Consider the following 18,984-nt stretch of genomic DNA (forward strand, 5'->3'; position numbering starts at 1 on the left):
CTCACTGCCAAGGGCCCGGGTTCAATCCCTGGTCAGGGAACCAAGATCCCACAAGCCAGGCAGCACAGACAAAATAAATAAATAAATAAAAATAGTGAATATTAAATCCTTTGTGAGACCTTTTGTTTTGGTGCTCTGCCTTATTGGTGCCTTCCACACAGGCTTAGTGTGGAAGGGTTTAGTGTCCTTTGGGTAAATACAGACCCCAGTAGACCCAGGGAAGGTTCAACAAATCTGTGAAGGACTCAAAGTTAGAGGGGCAACTAGTAAGCTGATAAAGAGATTTAAAATGACTGGAGAAATTGGCCAAACTGAACAAGATGAGAATTCAACACACACCTTGCTCTTCCGGGAAATCAACTACTCACAAATAATGGGGAAGCCACAGCTTAGCAGCATCTATAAAAGACTTACAGTGGGATCACTAGAAATTCACCGACACTGGAAGGATAGAACCCAAAATAGCAGCAAGAGTGAGAGGAAGGTCGTAGAATTTTGGATGCTTTTTATTTTCTTTCTTTTCCTTTATCTTCCAAATTTCTTATGATGATAATGACTTTTATAATCATAAAATATTTAAAACTTGCTGCTATTTTAGGCACCATGAATATAAATGTGGTCTCTACAATGGCATCAACAGTGCTGCCCTACTCTGCGCTATTCCTAGACCGCTGAGTTGCATCTGGGTGCCAGTTTTGAGCTGAGCAGCCAACACAGTGAATGGCTTGGAAACCATATCAGATCAGGAAAGCCTGTAAGAGAAAGCTGAGTGAAAACTTAGTTGGGGATGGAGGGTTGGGACCTGAATGCTGTCTTTGAATATACCAACGATGACCTGTACAAGAGCACTAATGGCAGAAACTAATGGGAGATGGATGCCTTCCCCAGAGAACGGAGAGCAAAACTGGGCAGATGCTTCATGGGGAAATGGAGAGAGAATTCCAGCACAGAACGGGTAGTTGAACTATCTGACCCTCAGGACCTTTCTCAGCCTTAATGTTAGAATTTTTATAAATTGAAAATGTTCTATCAGAATTCACTACAAAAGCAAATTTTCAAACTGCTGAGCTCTCAATGAAGTCTGTAGTTTAGTTAACAGTGTCGTACCAATGTTGGGACTTCCCTGGCGGTCCAGTGGGTAACAAGATTCTGCACTCCCAATGCAGAGGTCCCAGGTTTGATCCCTGGTCGGGGAACCAGATCCCACATGCATGCCGCAACTAAGAGTCCTCATGCTGAAACTAAACATGCCACAATGAAGATCTCGCGTGCCGCAACTAAGACCCAGTGCAGCCAAAATAAATAAATAAATATTAAAAAAATAAATTAATTAAAATAAAAATAATTCATTAAAAAAAACCCAGTATCATACCAATGTTAATTTCCTGGTCTTCACAAATGTATTGTGGTTATCTCTATCGACGTCAAATGTACCAAATGACATTTGAGGAAACATGGCTGAAGGGTATACAAACTCTCTGTACTATTTTTGCAACTTTTCTATAAATCTAAAATTATTCCAAAATAAAATGTCTATTAAAAAATCAAAAATTTAGGACTTCCGGGTAAGATGGCGGAAGAGTAAGACGCGGAGATCACCTTCCTCCCCACGGATACACCAGAAATACAGCTACACGTGGAACAACCCCTACAGAACACCTACTGAACGCTGGCAGAAGACCCCAGACCTCCCAAAAGGCTCGCCCCGCACTCCGTGCCCCTCCCTCCCGCCCGGCCTGAGTGAGCCAGAGTCCCCGAAGAGGCTGCTCCTTTAACCCTCTCCTGTCTGAGCGAAGAACAGACGCCCTCCGGCGACCTACACGCAGAGGCGGGGCCAAATCCAAAGCTGAGACCCAGGAGCTGTGAGAACAAAGAAGAGAAAGGGAAACCTCTCCCAGCAGCCTCAGAAGCAGCGGATTAAAGCTCCACAATCAACTTGATGTACCCTGCATCTGTGGAATACATGAATAGACAACACATCATCCCAAATTGAGGAGCCCGGAGTCAGTGCTGTGCCTCTGAGGTGGGAGAGCCAACTTCAGGACACTGGTCCACAAGAGACCTCCCAGCTCCACATAATATCAAACGGCGAAAATCTTCCAGAGATCTCCATCTCAACACCAGCACCCAACTTCACTCAATGACCAGCAAGCTACAGTGCTGGACACCCTAAGCCAAACAACTAGCAAGACAGGAACACAACGCCACCCATTAGCAGAGAGGTGGCCTAAAATCATAAAAAGTCCACAGACACCCCAAAACACACCACCAGACGTGGACCTGCCCACCAGAAAGACAAGATCCAGCCTCATCCACCAGAACACAGGCACTAGTCCCCTCCACCAGGAAGCCTACACAACCCACTAAACCAACCTTAGCCACTGGGGACAGACACCAAAAACAACAAGAACTACGAACCTGCAGCCTGCAAAAAGGAGACCCCAAACACAGTAACATAAGCAAAATGAGAAGACAGAAAAACACACAGCAGGAGAAGGAGCAAGATAAAAACCCACCAGACCTAACAAATGAAGAGGTAATAGGCACTCTACCTGAAAAAGAATTCAGAATAATGATGGTAAAGATGATCCAAGATTCTATTTCCCAGATCCAAAATCTTGGAAATAGAATAGACAAAATGCAAGAAACAGTTAACAAGGACCTAGAAGAACTAAAGATGAATCAAGCATCAATTAAAAACACAATACATGAAATAAAAAATACTCTAGATGGGATCAATAGCAGAATAACTGAGGCAGAAGAACGGATAAGTGAGGTGGAAGATAAAATAGTGGAAATAACTGCTGCAGAGCAAAATAAAGAAAAAAGAATGAAAAGAACAGAGGACAGTCTCAGAGACCTCTGGGACAACATTAAACGCACCAACATTCGAATTATAGGGGTTCCAGAAGAAGAAGAGAAAAAGAAAGGGACTGAGAAAATATTTGAAGAGATTATAGTTGAAAACTTCCCTAATATGGGAAAGGAAATAGTTAATCAAGTCCAGGAGGCACAGAGAGTCCCATACAGAATAAATCCAAGGAGAAATACGCCAAGACACATATTAATCAAACTGTCAAAAATGAAACACAAAGAAATCATAATAAAAGCAGCAAGGCAAAAACAACAAATCACACACAAGGGAATCCCCATCAGGATAACAGCTGATCTCTCAGCAGAAACTCTACAAGCCAGAAGGGAGTGGCAGGACATAATTAAAGTGATGAAGGAGAAGAACCTGCAACCAAGATTACTCGACCCAGCAAGGATCTCATTCAGATTTGATGGAGAAATTAAAACGTTTACAGACAAGCAAAAGCTGAGAGAGTTCAGCACCACCAAACCAGCTTTACAACAAATGCTAAAGGAACTTCTCTAGGCAAGAAACACAACAGAAGTAAAAGACCTACAATAACGAACCCAAAACAATTAAGAAAATGGGAATAGGAACATACATATCGATGATTACCTTAAATGTAAATGGACTAAATGCTCCCACCAAAAGATACAGATTGGCTGAATGGATACAAAAACAAGACCCATATATATGCTGTCTACAAGAGACCCACTTCAGACCTAGAGACACATACAGACTGAAAGTAAGGGGATGGAAAAAGATATTCCATGCAAATGGAAACCAAAAGAAAGCTGGAGTAGCAATTCTCATATCAGACAAAATAGACTTTAAAACAAAGACTACTAGAAGAGACAAAGAAGGACACTACATAATGATCAAGGGATCGATCCAAGAAGAAGATATAACAATTGTAAATATTTATGCACCAAACATAGGAGCACCTCAGTACATAAGGCAAATGCTAACAGCCATAAAAGGAGAAATCGACAGTAACACACTCATAGTAGGGGACTTTAACACCCCACTTTCACCAATGGACAGATCATCCAAAATGAAAATAAATAAGGAAACACAAGCTTTAAATGATACATTAAACAAGATGGACTTAATTGATATTTATAGGACATTCCATCCCAAAACAACAGAATACACATTTTTCTCAAGTGCTCATGGAACATTCTCCAGGATAGATCATATCTTGGGTCACAAATCAAGCCTTGGTAAATTTAAGAAAATTGAAATTGTATCAAGTATCTTTTCCGACCACAATGCTATGAGACTAGATATCAATTACAGGAAAAGATCTGTAAAAAATACAAACACATGGAGGCTAAACAATACACTACTTCATAACGAAGTGATCACTGAAGAAATCAAAGGGGAAATTAAAAAATACCTAGAAACAAATGACAATGGAGACACGACGACCCAAAACCTATGGGATGCAGCAAAAGCAGTTCTAAGAGGGAAGTTTATAGCAATACAATCCCACCTTAAGAAACAGGAAACATCTCGAATAAACAACCTAACCTTGCACCTAAAGCAATTAGAGAAAGAAGAACAAAATCACCCCAAAGTTAGCAGAAGGAAAGAAATCATAAAGATCAGATCAGAAATAAATGAAAAAGAAATGAAGGAAACGATAGCAAAGATCAATAAAACTAAAAGCTGGTTCTTTGAGAAGATAAACAAAATTGATAAATCATTAGCCAGACTCATCAAGAAAAAAAGGGAGAAGACTCAAATCAACAGAATTAGATATGAAAAAGGAGAAGTAACAACTGACACTGCAGAAATACAAAAGATCAAGAGAGATTACTACAAGCAACTCTATGCCAATAAAATGGACAACCTGGAAGAAATGTACAAATTCTTAGAAATGCACAACCTGCCAAGACTGAATCAGGAAGAAATAGAAAATATGAACAGACCAATCACAAGCACTGAAATTGAAAACTGTGATAAAAAATCTTCCAACAGGGCCTCCCTGGTGGCGCAGTGGTTGAGAGTCCGCCTGCCGATGCAGGGGATACGGGTTCGTGCCCCGGTCTGGGAGGATCCCATATGCCGCGGAGCGGCTGGGCCCGTGAGCCGTGGCCGCTGGGCCTGCGCATCCGGAGCCTGTGCTCCGCAACGGGAGAGGCCACAACAGTGAGAGGCCCGCATACAGCAAAAAAAAGAAAAAAAAAAAAAAATCTTCCAACAAACAAAAGCCCAGGACCAGATGGCTTCACAGGCGAATTCTATCAAACATTTAGAGAAGAGCTAACACCTATCCTTCTCAAACTCTTCCAAAATATAGCAGAGGGAGGAACACTCCCAAACTCATTCTACAAGGCCACCATCAACTTGATACCAAAACCAGACAAGGATGTCACAGAGAAAGAAAACTACAGGCCAATATCACTGATGAACATAGACGCAAAAATCCTCAACAAAATACTAGCAAACAGAATCCAGCAGCACATTAAAAGGATCATACACCATGATCAAGTGGGGTTTATTCCAGGAATGCAAGGATTCTTCAATATACGCAAATCAATCAACGTGATACACCATATTAACAAATTGAAGGAGAAAAACCATATGATCATCTCAATAGATGCAGAGAAAGCTTTCAACAAAATTCAACACCCATTTATGATAACAACCCTGCAGAAAGTAGGCATAGAGGGAACTTTCCTCAACATAATAAAGGCCATATATGACAAGCCCACAGCCAACATCGTCCTCAATGGTGAAAAACTGAAACCATTTCCACTAAGATCAGGAACAAGACAAGGTTGCCCACTCTCACCACTCTTATTCAACATAGTTTTGGAAGTTTTAGCCACAGCAATCAGAGAAGAAAAGGAAATAAAAGAATCCAAATCAGAAAAGAAGAAGTAAAGCTGTCACTGTTTGCAGATGACATGATACTATACATAGAGAATCCTAAAGATGCTACCAGAAAACTACTAGAGTTAATCAATGAATTTGGTAAAGTTGCAGGATACAAAATTAATGCACAGAAATCTCTGGCATTCCTATATACTGATGATGAAAAATCTGAAAGTGAAATCAAGAAACACTCCCATTTACCACTGCAACAAAAAGAATAAAATATCTAGGAATAAACCTACCTAAGGAGACAAAAGACCTGTATGCAGAAAATTATAAGACACTGATGAAAGAAATTAAAGATGATACAAATAGATGGAGAGATGTACCATGTTCTTGGATTGGAAGAATCAATATTGTGAAAAGGACTCTACTACCCAAAGCAATCTACAGGTTCAATGCAATCCCTATCAAACTACCACTGGCATTTTTCACAGAACTAGAACAAAAAATTTCACAATTTGTATGGAAACACAAAAGACCCCGAATAGCCAAAGCAATCTTGAGAACGAAAAATGGAGCTGGAGGAATCAGGCTCCCTGACTTCAGACTATACTACAAAGCTACAGTAATCAAGACAGTATGGTACTGGCACAAAAACAGAAAGATAGATCAATGGAACAGGATAGAAAGCCCAGAGTTAAACGCACGGACATATGGTCACCTTATCTTTGATAAAGGAGGCAGGAATGTACAGTGGAGAAAGGACAGTCTCTTCAATAAGTGGTGCTGGGAAAACTGGATAGGGACATGTAAAAGTATGAGATTAGATCACTCCCTAACACCATACACAAAAATAAGCTCAAAATGGATTAAAGACCTAAATGTAAGGCCAGACACTATCAAACTCTTAGAGGAAAACATAGGCAGAACACTCTATGACATACATCACAGCAAGATCCTTTTTGACCCACCTCCTAGAGAAATGGAAATAAAGACAAAAATAAACACATGGGACCTAATGAAACTTAAAAGCTTTTGCACAGCAAAGGAAACCATAAACAAGACCAAAAGACAACCCTCAGAATGGGAGAAAATATTTGCAAATGAAGCAACTGACAAAGGATTAATCTCCAAAATTTATAAGCAGCTCATGCAGCTCAATAACAAAAAAACAAACAACCCAATCCAAAAATGGGCAGAAGACCTAAATAGACATTTCTCCACAGAAGATATACAGACTGCCAACAAACACATGAAAGGATGCTCAACATCTTTACTCATTAGAGAAATGCAAATCAAAACTACAATGAGATATCATCTCACACCAGTCAGAATGGCCATCATCAAAAAATCTAGAAACAATAAATGCTGGAGAGGGTGTGGAAAAAAGGGAACACTCTTGCACTGCTGGTGGGAATGTGAATTGGTACAGCCGCTATGGAGAACGGTATGGAGGTTCCTTAAAAAACTACAAATAGAACTACCATATGACCCAGCAATCCCACTACTGGGCATATACCCTGAGAAAACCATAATTCAAAAAGAGACATGTACCAAAATGTTCATAGCAGCCCTATTTACAATAGCCCGGAGATGGAAACAACCTAAGTGTCCATCATCGGATGAATGGATAAAGAAGATGTGGCACATATATACAATGGAATATTACTCAGCCATAAAAAGAAATGAAATTGAGCTATTTGTAATGAGGTGGATAGACCTAGAGTCTGTCATACAGAGTGAAGTAAGTCAGAAAGAGAAAGACAAATACTGTATGCTAACACATATATATGGAATTTAAGAAAAAAAATGTCATGAAGAACATAGGGGTAAGACAGGAATAAAGACACAGACCTACTAGAGAATGGACTTGAGGATATGGGGAGGGGGAAGGGTAAGCTGTGACAAAGTGAAAGAGCGGCATGGACATATATACACTACCAAACGTGAGGTAGATATCTAGTGGGAAGCAGCCGCATAGCACAGGGAGATCAGCTCGGTACTTTGTGACCGCCTGGAGGGGTGGGATAGGGAGGGTGGGAGGGAGACGCAAAAGGGAGGGGATATGGAAACATATGTATATGTATAACTGATTAAGTTTGTTATAAAGCAAAAAAATAAAATAAAATAAAATTAAAAAAAAAAAATTTAGGGCTTCCCTGGTGGTGCAGTGGTTGAGAGTCCGCCTGCTGATGCAGGGGACACGGGTTCGTGCCCTGGTCCAGGAAGATCCCACATGCCGCGGAGTGGCTGGGCCCGTGAGCCATGGCCGCTGAGCCTGCGCGTCCAGAGCCTGTGCTCCGCAACGGGAGAGGCCACGACAGTGAGAGGCCCGCATACGGCAAAAAAAAAAAAAAAAAAAAAAAAAAATTAAAAGAATCTAAAAAAGAGTGGGTATGTGTATATGTATAACTGATTTGCTTTACTGTACTTTATTGTACTAATACAACATTGTAAATCAACTATAGTCCAATAAAAATTTTTAACAAATCAGGGACTTCCCTGGTGGTCCAGTGTGTAAGCCTCTGTGCTTCCACTGCAGGGGGCATGGGTTCGATCCCTGGTCAGGGAACTAAGATCCTGCATGCCATGCAGCAGGTCAAAAAAAAAAAAAAAAAAAAAAAAAAAATCAAGAATTTGAATTCTACTCCACACAGAAGAGCTTTTCTCAGACTAAAAGTCACAGGGTGTCAGAGCTAATGAGCCGGAGCCTTTGGGCTTTAAGTATCAGAACAATAATCGATATTTGTGACTTACAGTTTGCAAAACATACATTATTTTATCTCTACCCCAAGAATGTGATGTAAGTAGCATTGGTATTATCATTATGTACAAGCCAGAAAATTGAGGTAGCTCAGCAAGCTTCGTCAACCAGCCCACCGTCACTCAGTGGTTGGCCCAGCCAGGCTTTAAATCTATCTCCTCACTTCAAGGTTCTTCGCAACTTCTGGAACCATCCCTGCCTTGCCTCCAGCTAAACATTTTGTTGACGTGTCCACTGGGTTTGGTTCTCAGGGTTTTATTGCAGGATGGGTGTTCACTAAAGCACTGTTTGCAAGAGTGACACATACCTGAATGTCTATCAGCAGAGGAATGATTAAATAAATGACAGGTCATTCATTCTGGAAATAGTACAGTTGTTAAAAAGAATGTGGTAGATCTGCAATTACTGGAACAGAATATATGGTTAGACAAAAAAAGCAAACTGCTAGGGCAGTATGTGTTATATGATTACATGTTTGTTAAAAAAAGTAAAGTAGGGCTTCCCTGGTGGCGCAGTGGTTAAGGATCCGCCTGCCAATGCAGGGGACATGGGTTCGAGCCCTGGTCCAGGAAGATCCCACATGCCGTGGAGCAACTAAGCCCGTGTGCCACAACTATTGAGCCTGCACTCTAGACCCTGCGAACCACAACTACTGAAGCCTGCGTGCCTAGAGAAAGCCCGTGCACAGCAATGAAGACCCAGCGCAGCCAAAAATAAATAAATAAATTTTAAAAAAAAGAAAAAGAAAAAGAAAATAGAACTATAAACATATATATATATATATACACACACACACACACACACATAGAAAAAGTCTAGAAGGTTATTCCCTGAGGGGCATGTAATAGCTTTGTAATGAAAGAACAACAACAAAGTAAACTAAGTTCAGGAAACGTGGCATACAAGGGGAGAAATGGTTTACAGCTTTCCCCCCATTATCTCCTGTTCCTACCCCATTTCTCTCCTGTCTCCTCTTCCAAACAAAGGAATAAGAATGTTACTCTGGGGACTTCCCTGGCAGTCCAGTGAGTAAGACTCCGTGCTCCCGATGCAGGGGGCCTGGGTTCGATCCCTGGTCAGGGAACTAGATCCCGCATGCATGCCTCAACTATGAGTCTGCATGCCGCAACTAAGAGTCTGCATGCTGCAACTAATAAGTCTGCCCACCACAACTAAAAGATCCTGCATGCCTCAGTGAAGATCCCGTGTGCCACAACCAAGACCCAGTGCAGCCTAAATAAATAAATAAATAAATAAATAAGAAAGGCAATATACTAAGGAAAGAAGAAATATTAAAAAAAAAAAAGAATGTTACTTTGTTCCTTCCCTTCTCAGGCTCAGAAAGACTGTAGCACGCATTTTCTTTAAGGAGGGAGGCCTGGGGCTGAGGACCACAAGATCTGAGATTTGAGGCTCCACCCAAATCCTAACCTACAGCAAATGAACTTCAAGATCTATTTGGCTCACTCACTTTTTTTTTTTTTTTTTTTTTGGTTAACCTAGATACCTGTTGGTTTGTTTGTGGCCCTTGTTTCTGGGCTAAATCTCTTATCACTGAGGCATCAGATCCTTTGCCACCTGAGTCTGACAACCTATTTATTTGCTCTAGCCCTGCCCAGCAAAGGGCGGCTCCCCCAATTCTCCTTTCCATGGGAACCCGCCCTGGAATTCTGCTCCCTTTCTCCTTCCTTCTCTTTCATGTGCCCCAGCCATGGGGTGGAGTGGCTGAGAGCAGTATACCATGACGGAAAGAATACAGGACTTGGCACAATATCCTGCCTCTGCCCTTATTAGCTGCGTGACCTTGGGAGAATTGCCTAACCTCTGAAAATTTCTTAACTTCCCTGAACCTCAGTTTTTGCTTCTGTAAAATGAGAATGAAACATGCTCACAGGGTTGTGATGAGGAATAAGCGAGATGAACAACACTGAGCATCTAATCTAGAGTGAGGACAACCTAGGATGTAGCTAGTGTGACTACATGGCAAGGGATGGGCTTTACCCAGTGGGGTGGGCAGAGTGGACAATGCCTATTCCACCCCACTCTCCTTCCAAGAGGGCAACTTACGCACTAGGCACAGCAGGCAACGCGCCTAGGGTCCACCATACTTCTAGGGGCCCATGAAAATGTTTTTTAATGATCTTAATTTCTTTTAAAATCAGAAGAAAAAATTGAATGTTTATATCAAGGAAATTATAATATTGTTATATCAATCAATTATAAATATAACCATTAATGATTTTATTGTATATTAATATTGTATTCTTCCTTATACCAACATAGTTGTAAAATACAATTTTTAACATATTACCTTTTTAAATGGAGGAATGGGCCCACAAAGGCAAAAGTGCCAAGGGCCCCTGAAAGTTCTAATGTGGCCCTCACTTTCAGCCCTCTTAAAGGATATCTCCTTTAGGAGATCTTTATAGATTGGGGCAAACGGATGTGAAAGGGCATAGGTGGGGAGGTGGGGAAAAGACATGCAAGACCCTCAATGATCCCATTCTTCAAAGTACAAGCCCTCACCCTGTCTGTAATTTCTCCATTTCTGCCCCTGAACTTACATTTGCTTGGACCCAGTGGGTAGGGGACTATATGATATGTCCTAAAATACCACTCCACTCATGTCATTTGTTGGGTTGAAAATGTAAATATACGACTCAACAACAACAAAACCAGACAATTGAAAAATGGGCAAGGACTTGAATAGACATTTCTCCAAAAGACATACAGTTGCCAATAAACACATGAAAAGATGTTCAACATCACTAATCATTAGGGAAATGTAAATCAAAACCACAATGAGATACCATTCACACCCATTAGGATAGCCACTATTAAAAATCAGAAAATAGGGCTTCCCTGGTGGTGCAGTGGTTGAGAGTCTGCCTGCCGATGCAGGGGACATGGGTTCGTGCCCCAGTCCGGGAAGATCCCATATGCCGCGGAGCGGCCGGGCCCATGAGCCATGGCCGCTGAGCCTGCGCGTCCGGAGCCTGTGCTCCGCAATGGGAGAGGCCACAACAGTGAGAGGCCCGCGTACCGCAAAAATAAATAAATAAATAAATAGATAAAATAGATAACCAATAAGAACCTGCTGTATAAAAAAAAAAAATTAAATTAAAAAAAAAAAATCAGAAAATAGGGCTTCCCTGGTGGCGCAGTGGTTGAGAGTCCGCCTGCCGATGCAGGGGACATGGGTTCGTGCCCCGGTCCGGGAAGATCCCACATGCCGCAGAGCGGCTGGGCCTGTGAGCCATGGCCGCTGAGCCTGCGCATCCGTAGCCTGTGCTCCGCAATGGGAGAGGCCACGACAGTGAGAGGCCCGCGTACGGCAAAAAAAAAAAAAAAAAAAAAAAATCAGAAAATAACAAGTGCTGTCAAGGATGTGGAGAAATTGGAACCCTATGCATTGCTGGTAGGAATGTAAAATGGTATAGCTACCCTGGGAAACAGTATGGCAGTGCCTCAAAAAATTAAACAGAATTACCACACTTCTGGGTATATACCCAAAAGAACTGAAAGAGGGACTTGAAGAGATATTTGTACACCAACGTTCAAGCAGCAGTATTCACAACAGCCAAAAGGTGGAAGCAACCCAAGTATCTATTGGTGTATGAGTGGATAAATAAAATGATATACATTATATACATATAGTATTATTCAGCCTTAAAAAGGAAGGAAATTCTGACAAATGCTACAAAATGGACGAGGCTCGGAAATGTTATGCTAGTGAAATAAGCCAGACACAAAAGGACAAATTTTGTATGATTACACTTATACTGGGTACCTAGTCAAATTTATACAGAGAGAAAGTATAATGGTGGTAGCCAGGGGCTGTGGGGAAGGGAATGAGGAGTTATTATTTAATGGATACAGAGTTTCAGTTTGGGAAGATGAAAAAGTTCTGGAGATGGATGGTGGTAACAGTTGCACAGCAATGTGAATACCACTCAATACTTAATACCACTGAACTTGTACACCAAAAAATAATCAAAATGGTAACATTTATGTTTATCTTACCACAAAATTTAAAAAAGAATGTATATAGTTCTACTTTTGTCCAAGTCCTAATTTCTCAGCTGCCCAAGCAAGCATCACCTCTCTTCCCTACAGGCAGGTTTATTCTGTAGGTCCTCTGCCCTGTCCCCCAGAATACCCTCCAAGGTAAGCACAGTCTCTGTAGTTTCAGAAGTGGCAAACGCTACCTTTATCTGGAATCCCTGCTGCACCCCTCTTTGCCTGTATAAACCTCACCCATCCTTCAAGGGTAAGGGCTCCATCCCTTCCCCACTCATGAAGCCTGTACTAACTAATCTAGACAGCTGCCCATTTCTCCCTTTTCTTATCTCCAGCAGACAACCAAGGGTCTGAATTGCTACATCACCAGTCACAGAGGACACTGCCTTTGACTTCCCCTGGGGTTCTCACTCACCTGTTTCCACATCAGTAAAGCAGAGAATGTCTGTCCTAATGACAAATGAGACCGCATATGGAAACAAAGGTGTATAGACCAACCAAGGTTTTGTTCCTCCCTTACCCTAATTAACATGTAATGAAAACAACCAATGAATATCTGATGGTTTGTCCAGCTCAGCTTGGTTATGAAATGAAAGGTAGGAATCCATTCTCATTCTCTTTTTTTTTTTTTTTGGGAATCCATTCTTAACGTGAAGGGGAAAGAGGGGGATCCCTGACTAGGGAACAAGGGTAACAATAGTTCCGGGGAACAAGGGATTTTTGATGCTGGAGTGAATCATCAGAGGAGTGGAATTAGAAAGCAAGCAGAGGGACTTTCCTGGCGGTCCAGGGGTGAAGACTCTGTGCTTCCAAAGCAGGGGGCACCGCGGGTTCGATCCCTGGTGGGGGCACTAAGATCCCACGTGCCATAGAATTCCTTTCTAGGAATAGGTGGGCTTTTCTAACAAGCACCCAGTAATAATAACCGACGTTACCGAGTGCTTGCTAGATATGAGACACTGTGCTAGGTGTTTTACATGGATTATCTCATTTAATCCTCACAAATAAGGTACTATTTCCCCCGTTTTACAAATGAGACTGGAGCTTAGAGGGTAGGTCACAAGGTCACAAAGCTCTAAGTAGTAGTACCAGGAATCGGTCCAGGTCCATGAAACTTCAGATTCCAACTGCACTAAAGTGTGCACGCTGGTTGCCTGCTGCTTCCTCCCAGGACCTTTTCTGGCGTGAGGCAGGTGGAGAGTAGTGGGAGTCTTCCCACCTGGGCAGAGGGCTCAGGGAATTCCAGGACTGGGCTGGGGTGGGGCAGTTTACGTGGGAAAGGCCTTCACCTACCTCCTGGAGAAGGCGTGGTTGGGAGGCTAGTCATCTCGGCAGGTGGACAGGCACCTGCAGGGAGGTGCAGATCTGTAGGAAGAGGGACAAAGAGCAGAATGAGGTGGATGGGCCCATGCCTGGGGCTGAAGATGACTGGAAATCCCAGGAAAGCCTTTGGTGCCAGGTTTTCCTGAGTCCCTTCCCCAACTCTCCCCCCACCCCCACCCCCACCCCCGCCCTATTGAACGTCTATCCGGGGATCCTTTCACTGGGCCACCATTCACCTAGGAGGTTTCTCAAGGCCTGAGAAAGTTAGGTAAATGTACGCAAATTAGCCGCGGACCCAGTTTCACCCAGGCGCGGTAACAAGTCCCCGGTTCTCTCCCAGCCCGAGGTCTGGGGGAAGCCGTCCACTAGGTGTCAGGAGAGCGCAGGGAGGTCAGGCCCCCGGCCCAGAGTCGGGGCCGGTGCGGGGGCAGCGGCAGGGCCGGGCTGGGGAGCCAGGCGCCGGGCAACGGAGGGAGGGTCGTCAGTCGCCCTCAGGCCCGCCCGAGACGGCCGGTTGTTGGGGCTCAGCCCTCCGCCCCCAGTGCCCCCTCGGGCGTCCGCTGCAACGTCCGCGCGGTCCACCGACCCCGCTGGCCGGGCCCCCGCGGCCGCCCACCACCGGCCCGGCCGTGACTCTGGCACCTTGGGGCCCTCGCCGCGTCCGCGGACGTCGGGGCTCGAGCCCGCGGCACCGCCCCCCGCGCCCCCCGCGCCCCGACCCCGGTCCAGAGCCCTCCTGCGTTACCCGCGCCAGGCAGGGCTCGCTGCGCTCCGAGGGCGGCCCGTCCCGGGCACCGGTTCCGAGCCGCCGCGACGGGAGGCTCCAGCCGAGGCCTGAGCTCGGCCGCTCTCGGTTTCAGTTCTTGACGCGGCCGCGGCGGCTGCAGCGTGAGTGTGGGCGACCGGGCTCGCCTGGCCCTCCGGCCCTTCCCGGGTCCCCACCTCCGCGTGCTCACCTTACCAGTCGGACAGGCTGCAGGGGAAGGGCCGGCGCCGCGCCGCGCCGCGCGTCCTGCTCAACTCGACGGGGGCGGGAACCGCAGGCACCGCGGGGACCCGCCGGGGACCCAGAGCTGAGGAAGCAGCGCAAAGACGCTCAAAGTTAGCTGCCGAGGCCGGCCGGTGGGGGGGGGGGGGGCCGGCCGACTGGGTGGGACAGGAAAAGAGGAGAGAAACCGCCCTCTGCAGGTTCCCTCTGCCCGCCCGGCCGCCTCAGCTCCCCCGGGAGGAAAGGCTGCTTTTCCTTCCCCGATTGTCTCTTTACTCTCCATCCGGAGCCGCTTCCTCCCCCGCCTCCTCGAGGCGCCGGAGGGCACGGGATCAGAGTGAGCCCGCAGCTAATGGGATCTGTCCGCTTTCCCCGCCATCGACGTTATTTGAATTTTCAGCAAATGTGGAAAATTACATTCACTTGCGTTTGCATATCACTTACGTAAATAGGTCTGTATCCAGAAGCTTGGAACATAAGCTAACTTAGTGGGCACACCCCGGGCCGGGGAGCGGGGTGTGAGGTGGGGAGAGGAACGTTGTCCCATTCGGATCTTCCTTGCCCGAATTCATCCGAGGCAGTGTAGTGTAGAGGTTAAGAGCGTGTTGTGGACTTTGGACTCAAACAGCTCCAGCTCCGCTGCTTCTCAGCTGTGTGACTTTGGGCAAATTACTTAACATCTCTAAAAGCTGTTCCCTCATCCCTGAAATGCGGGACTGAAAAATCATGCCATTTCATAGCGTGGTTCTAGCACCTGGGAAGCACATCAATTTAACTACTAATTAATGCCATACTTTAGTCACCTCTTGACTCGCTTCTTTCTGGCAGGAAATGTTCCCAAATTAATGAGGAACTCAATGAGTAAGGACGTAACCTCACTCATGCTGTGTGATCTTAGACAGTTTTGTTTCATTTCTCTTATCTGGGGCAGTATCTACTGTGGGGATGGAATGAGTTAATATTGATACATTTAAAGCATTAGAAGCTTACCTGGCACACAGTAAGTGCTCAGTAAATGTTATCTTGGCTTCCTGTTTAGGGTTAGAACTCTTGTGGTTATTCTGTCTTCCCTCTCAGTGATACAGATTTCTGTGCTTCTTATTCCTGGGAGGCAGTCTCTAGGTTTGGGAATCAATATTTATATAGATCGATAGAGCCAGAATTGTGCGTGTTCATTTTGGGAGAAAAAGACTGAGAGAGTCTCAGAGAATGGGGGCACAGAGTGAGAAAAAAGCAAAGAAAGAAAGAAAAGAAGGGAGGGAGGAAGGAAGGAAGGAAGGAAGAAAGGAAAGAAAAGAAAGCAGAGTTGCTTTCATTCCTAAAGATGTTATGTGGTTGGAATAAAAATAAAAACAGAGTAAATTGACTAAATTCATTTACTTGAATATATTTTTAAAGGCATAGCAGTTATCAGTGAGGAAGAAGAAAGCCCACGTGTGGGAAAACTACCAATCCAACCAAGAAAGGCAAAGAAAGTAACACGTAGGCAAGGTGGATGTAAGTTAATAAAAAGGTAAGGCTGGCCAGTCCTCAGATAAAAGAATACCCAAGAGAAAAGGAAATTCAAATCCTAACGGTTAAGTTGCAAAGGTGGACAACTGCTTGCATTTATTGACAAGCTGACCATGAATTCCAAGAAAAGTTGAGATTTTTTCTTGTTATCTGGGTCAGTCTCCCGCATGGCATATTCCATTATGTCTGAAGATAGTTAAGAACCACAGACTTTCATGGGCCATCCAGCCCAACTGAATACTGATTTGCTGTGTTAGTTTTGCAATTTAATTTGATGGCTAATAGTCTCTCACAAGCATTTTCTTTGTTTAAAATGTAACCTTAAAAGTTTTGCTGGTACATGATTTTAACCCTGTAGGCACATGCTATTCATTTTGAAAGTGTAAACATGCAGAAAAACAGGATCCAATATGCACATGCTCAGCACCCAATTTAGCATAAAATAAGCAATACTGTAAGCAGTATGTGCTCTGCTCTTTGGGGTGTCCCATATATCCTGGATGTGTGCTGTTTCTAGTACTCTCTGGATATCTTACCTAGTCTGTCAGTATTGTCCTTCACATTGCTGGAAGGCAGGGACTGGGTGATGTTCTTGCAATTAATTCTAGGTAGAGATGCATACAGATAGATGATGAATGAAGCCTCAAGTGGTGGTGAGCTACCAGTGTTCTCCAAGGATTAAATGCTAAACTTCAGAAACTGGAACAGCCATCCTTGTGTTAACAGACCTCCAGGGGCCTCAGGGCAGGGGATAAGAGATATTCATCTCTGCCCAATTTTATCATCTTTCAGCCCGGTCTTGCACTACTGCCAAGATGGCAGTCTTCTAAGTCCTAGTCTAATAAGTTCTGTTAATGCATTACCATTGGACCAACCACAACTTTACTATTTTGTAAATTAAACAATTTGGTCCCTGGCTGGGATTATCTACCCTAGATAAGCAAAATTATTACCCATGCCCAGCTTATTGGCCCTCTTCCCTATCTTCCTGGAGCCTCCAGTAGGGCCATATGCAAATGAAGTGTCAGTCTCATGGTTTAGTAAAATTTTCCACTTCATTTGTGCCTCTTTTGTAGCAGTTACCTTGAGTGCTTATCTCCCCACCACCAGACCATAAGTCCCGAGAAGTACTCTCTGGCACACTCTCCAAAGAGGATCAGTTTCCTAGGAGATGAGGGTCAGGGAAAGCCTGGTAAAGAAAAGGCTCGAACTGGGTTTTGCCTTGGGAGGGGTATTCTAAGCAGGTCCTGGAGGACCTTGGACAGCCAGGAGCCTGTATCCCTAGCATATCCCCGACCCTTCCATTAGCCCTGAGTATCACTGCCAGCAGTAACTGAGTGCCACGGGAGTGGGATGCCTTCTAGGAGAGGAATTAAAATACAGACAGTAGGGCTTTTATAGGGAGATATGCAACCTCCTCTCCATTACAGCAGTAGGGATCCTTTGAAAGTTTTTAAATGGAAGAGTAACAGGATTAGATCTTAGAAAAATGACTCCTAAAAATGACAAATATGCATTACCAGCTCCCTAAGGGACATGTCTACTGAAAAGTCATGAAAGTTCTCAAGTTCTTTGTACCAATGTTTGTATGGGACACCCAATAAACTGCCCATAAAGGGTACAATTTGATCAGTTTGACACACGTATACACATTAAACTATCACCATAATCAAAATTAGGAACATTTCTATCACCCCAAAAGCTTCCTTGCGCTTCTTCGTAATCCCCCCTCCCTACTCCCACCCCGTGTCACCACCACCACTGGTCTTCCTGTCACTGTAGACCCTAACGTGCCTCCCCCCAAACTGGGCCAGATTCTTTCTCCAGGGAATCTGCATCTAGAAAGGACACATTGGCAGGAGGCAGCTGAAGCTGAGTCTTCCAATGACAGCTGCCTGGAGGGGCAGTCCACACGTTCCTGCTACAGACATCCGAGGGTTCTTTCTGCAGCCTGGTTGTTTTCAGTTCTATGAGCTGCATAATATCCTTCCAACGTATCCTTTAGTGCTTAACTGTGTCAGTTTGTTACTTGCAATGAGAAAACTCACATATAATGCACTTCCTCCTACAGTCACCACTTCAGGAAATGGCACCACCAAATTCTAGTCTCTCACACCTAACCTAGAATAATTCCTTAAAATTTCAGTCTTCATCACGTCTCCTCTCACTCATTGCTAAATCCGGCGTCTCTGCTCCCTGCTCAGTATTCTGTCTCTATAACGTTCTTACTTTTTTTCCTCATCATTATTTCTCTAGTACCTAGTACAGTGCTTGGCAGAGTACTCAATAAATTCTTGCTGAATGACTGAACAGTGACATCATCCATCACCCCCAGAAACAAAAGCAAAGATGGATGAGTGAGTGCTTGCATATGTGTGCATGTTTATCAGGGTGGCAGGACTTCAAAGTTAGTTTTTAATGTTTTCACAGAAGCACATGATAGGACTTGAATCCAAGAATTCTGACTCCAACTTCCATACCATTTCCATTATACTTTGTATCTATACCATGTATCCTTTCCCTTCACTTGGAGTTCTCTTTCTTCTTCCATCCTGCTCAGATCCTTATTTACACCAAGTACCAAACGGTAGGCACTAGATAGAGCTCTAAAATATAAACCCTTTCCAAGAATATTTGCTTATTAACCAAAGGGTGGGGGCGGGGTCAGGCAATAAAGCATCTTGCTTGAGGAGAGGA

General features: G+C 44.1%; 1 protein-coding gene across 5 annotated transcripts in view; it reads right to left on the bottom strand.

The window, feature by feature from the left end:
* SMAGP (small cell adhesion glycoprotein) overlaps window positions 1-16,692 on the bottom strand; it is a 34,928-nt gene extending 18,236 nt beyond the window's left edge. The window contains exons 1-4 of one of the 5 annotated variants that reach the window (XM_082635215.1): window positions 15,766-15,790; window positions 15,220-15,529; window positions 14,744-14,860; window positions 13,758-13,829 (exon numbers count right to left, since the gene is read on the bottom strand). In XM_082635215.1, coding sequence (XP_082491341.1) covers window positions 13,758-13,791 — 34 coding nt within the window. In that variant the 5' untranslated portion in view covers window positions 13,792-13,829; window positions 14,744-14,860; window positions 15,220-15,529; window positions 15,766-15,790. The other 4 variants (XM_082635216.1, XM_082635214.1, XM_082635213.1 and 1 more) reach the window with 4 other exon arrangements.
* Between the last annotated feature and the right edge of the window lie 2,292 nt (window positions 16,693-18,984).

The sequence above is a fragment of the Mesoplodon mirus genome, assembly GCF_964341445.2.
Source record: "Mesoplodon mirus genome assembly, chromosome: 11".
NCBI lineage: Eukaryota > Metazoa > Chordata > Mammalia > Artiodactyla > Ziphiidae > Mesoplodon > Mesoplodon mirus.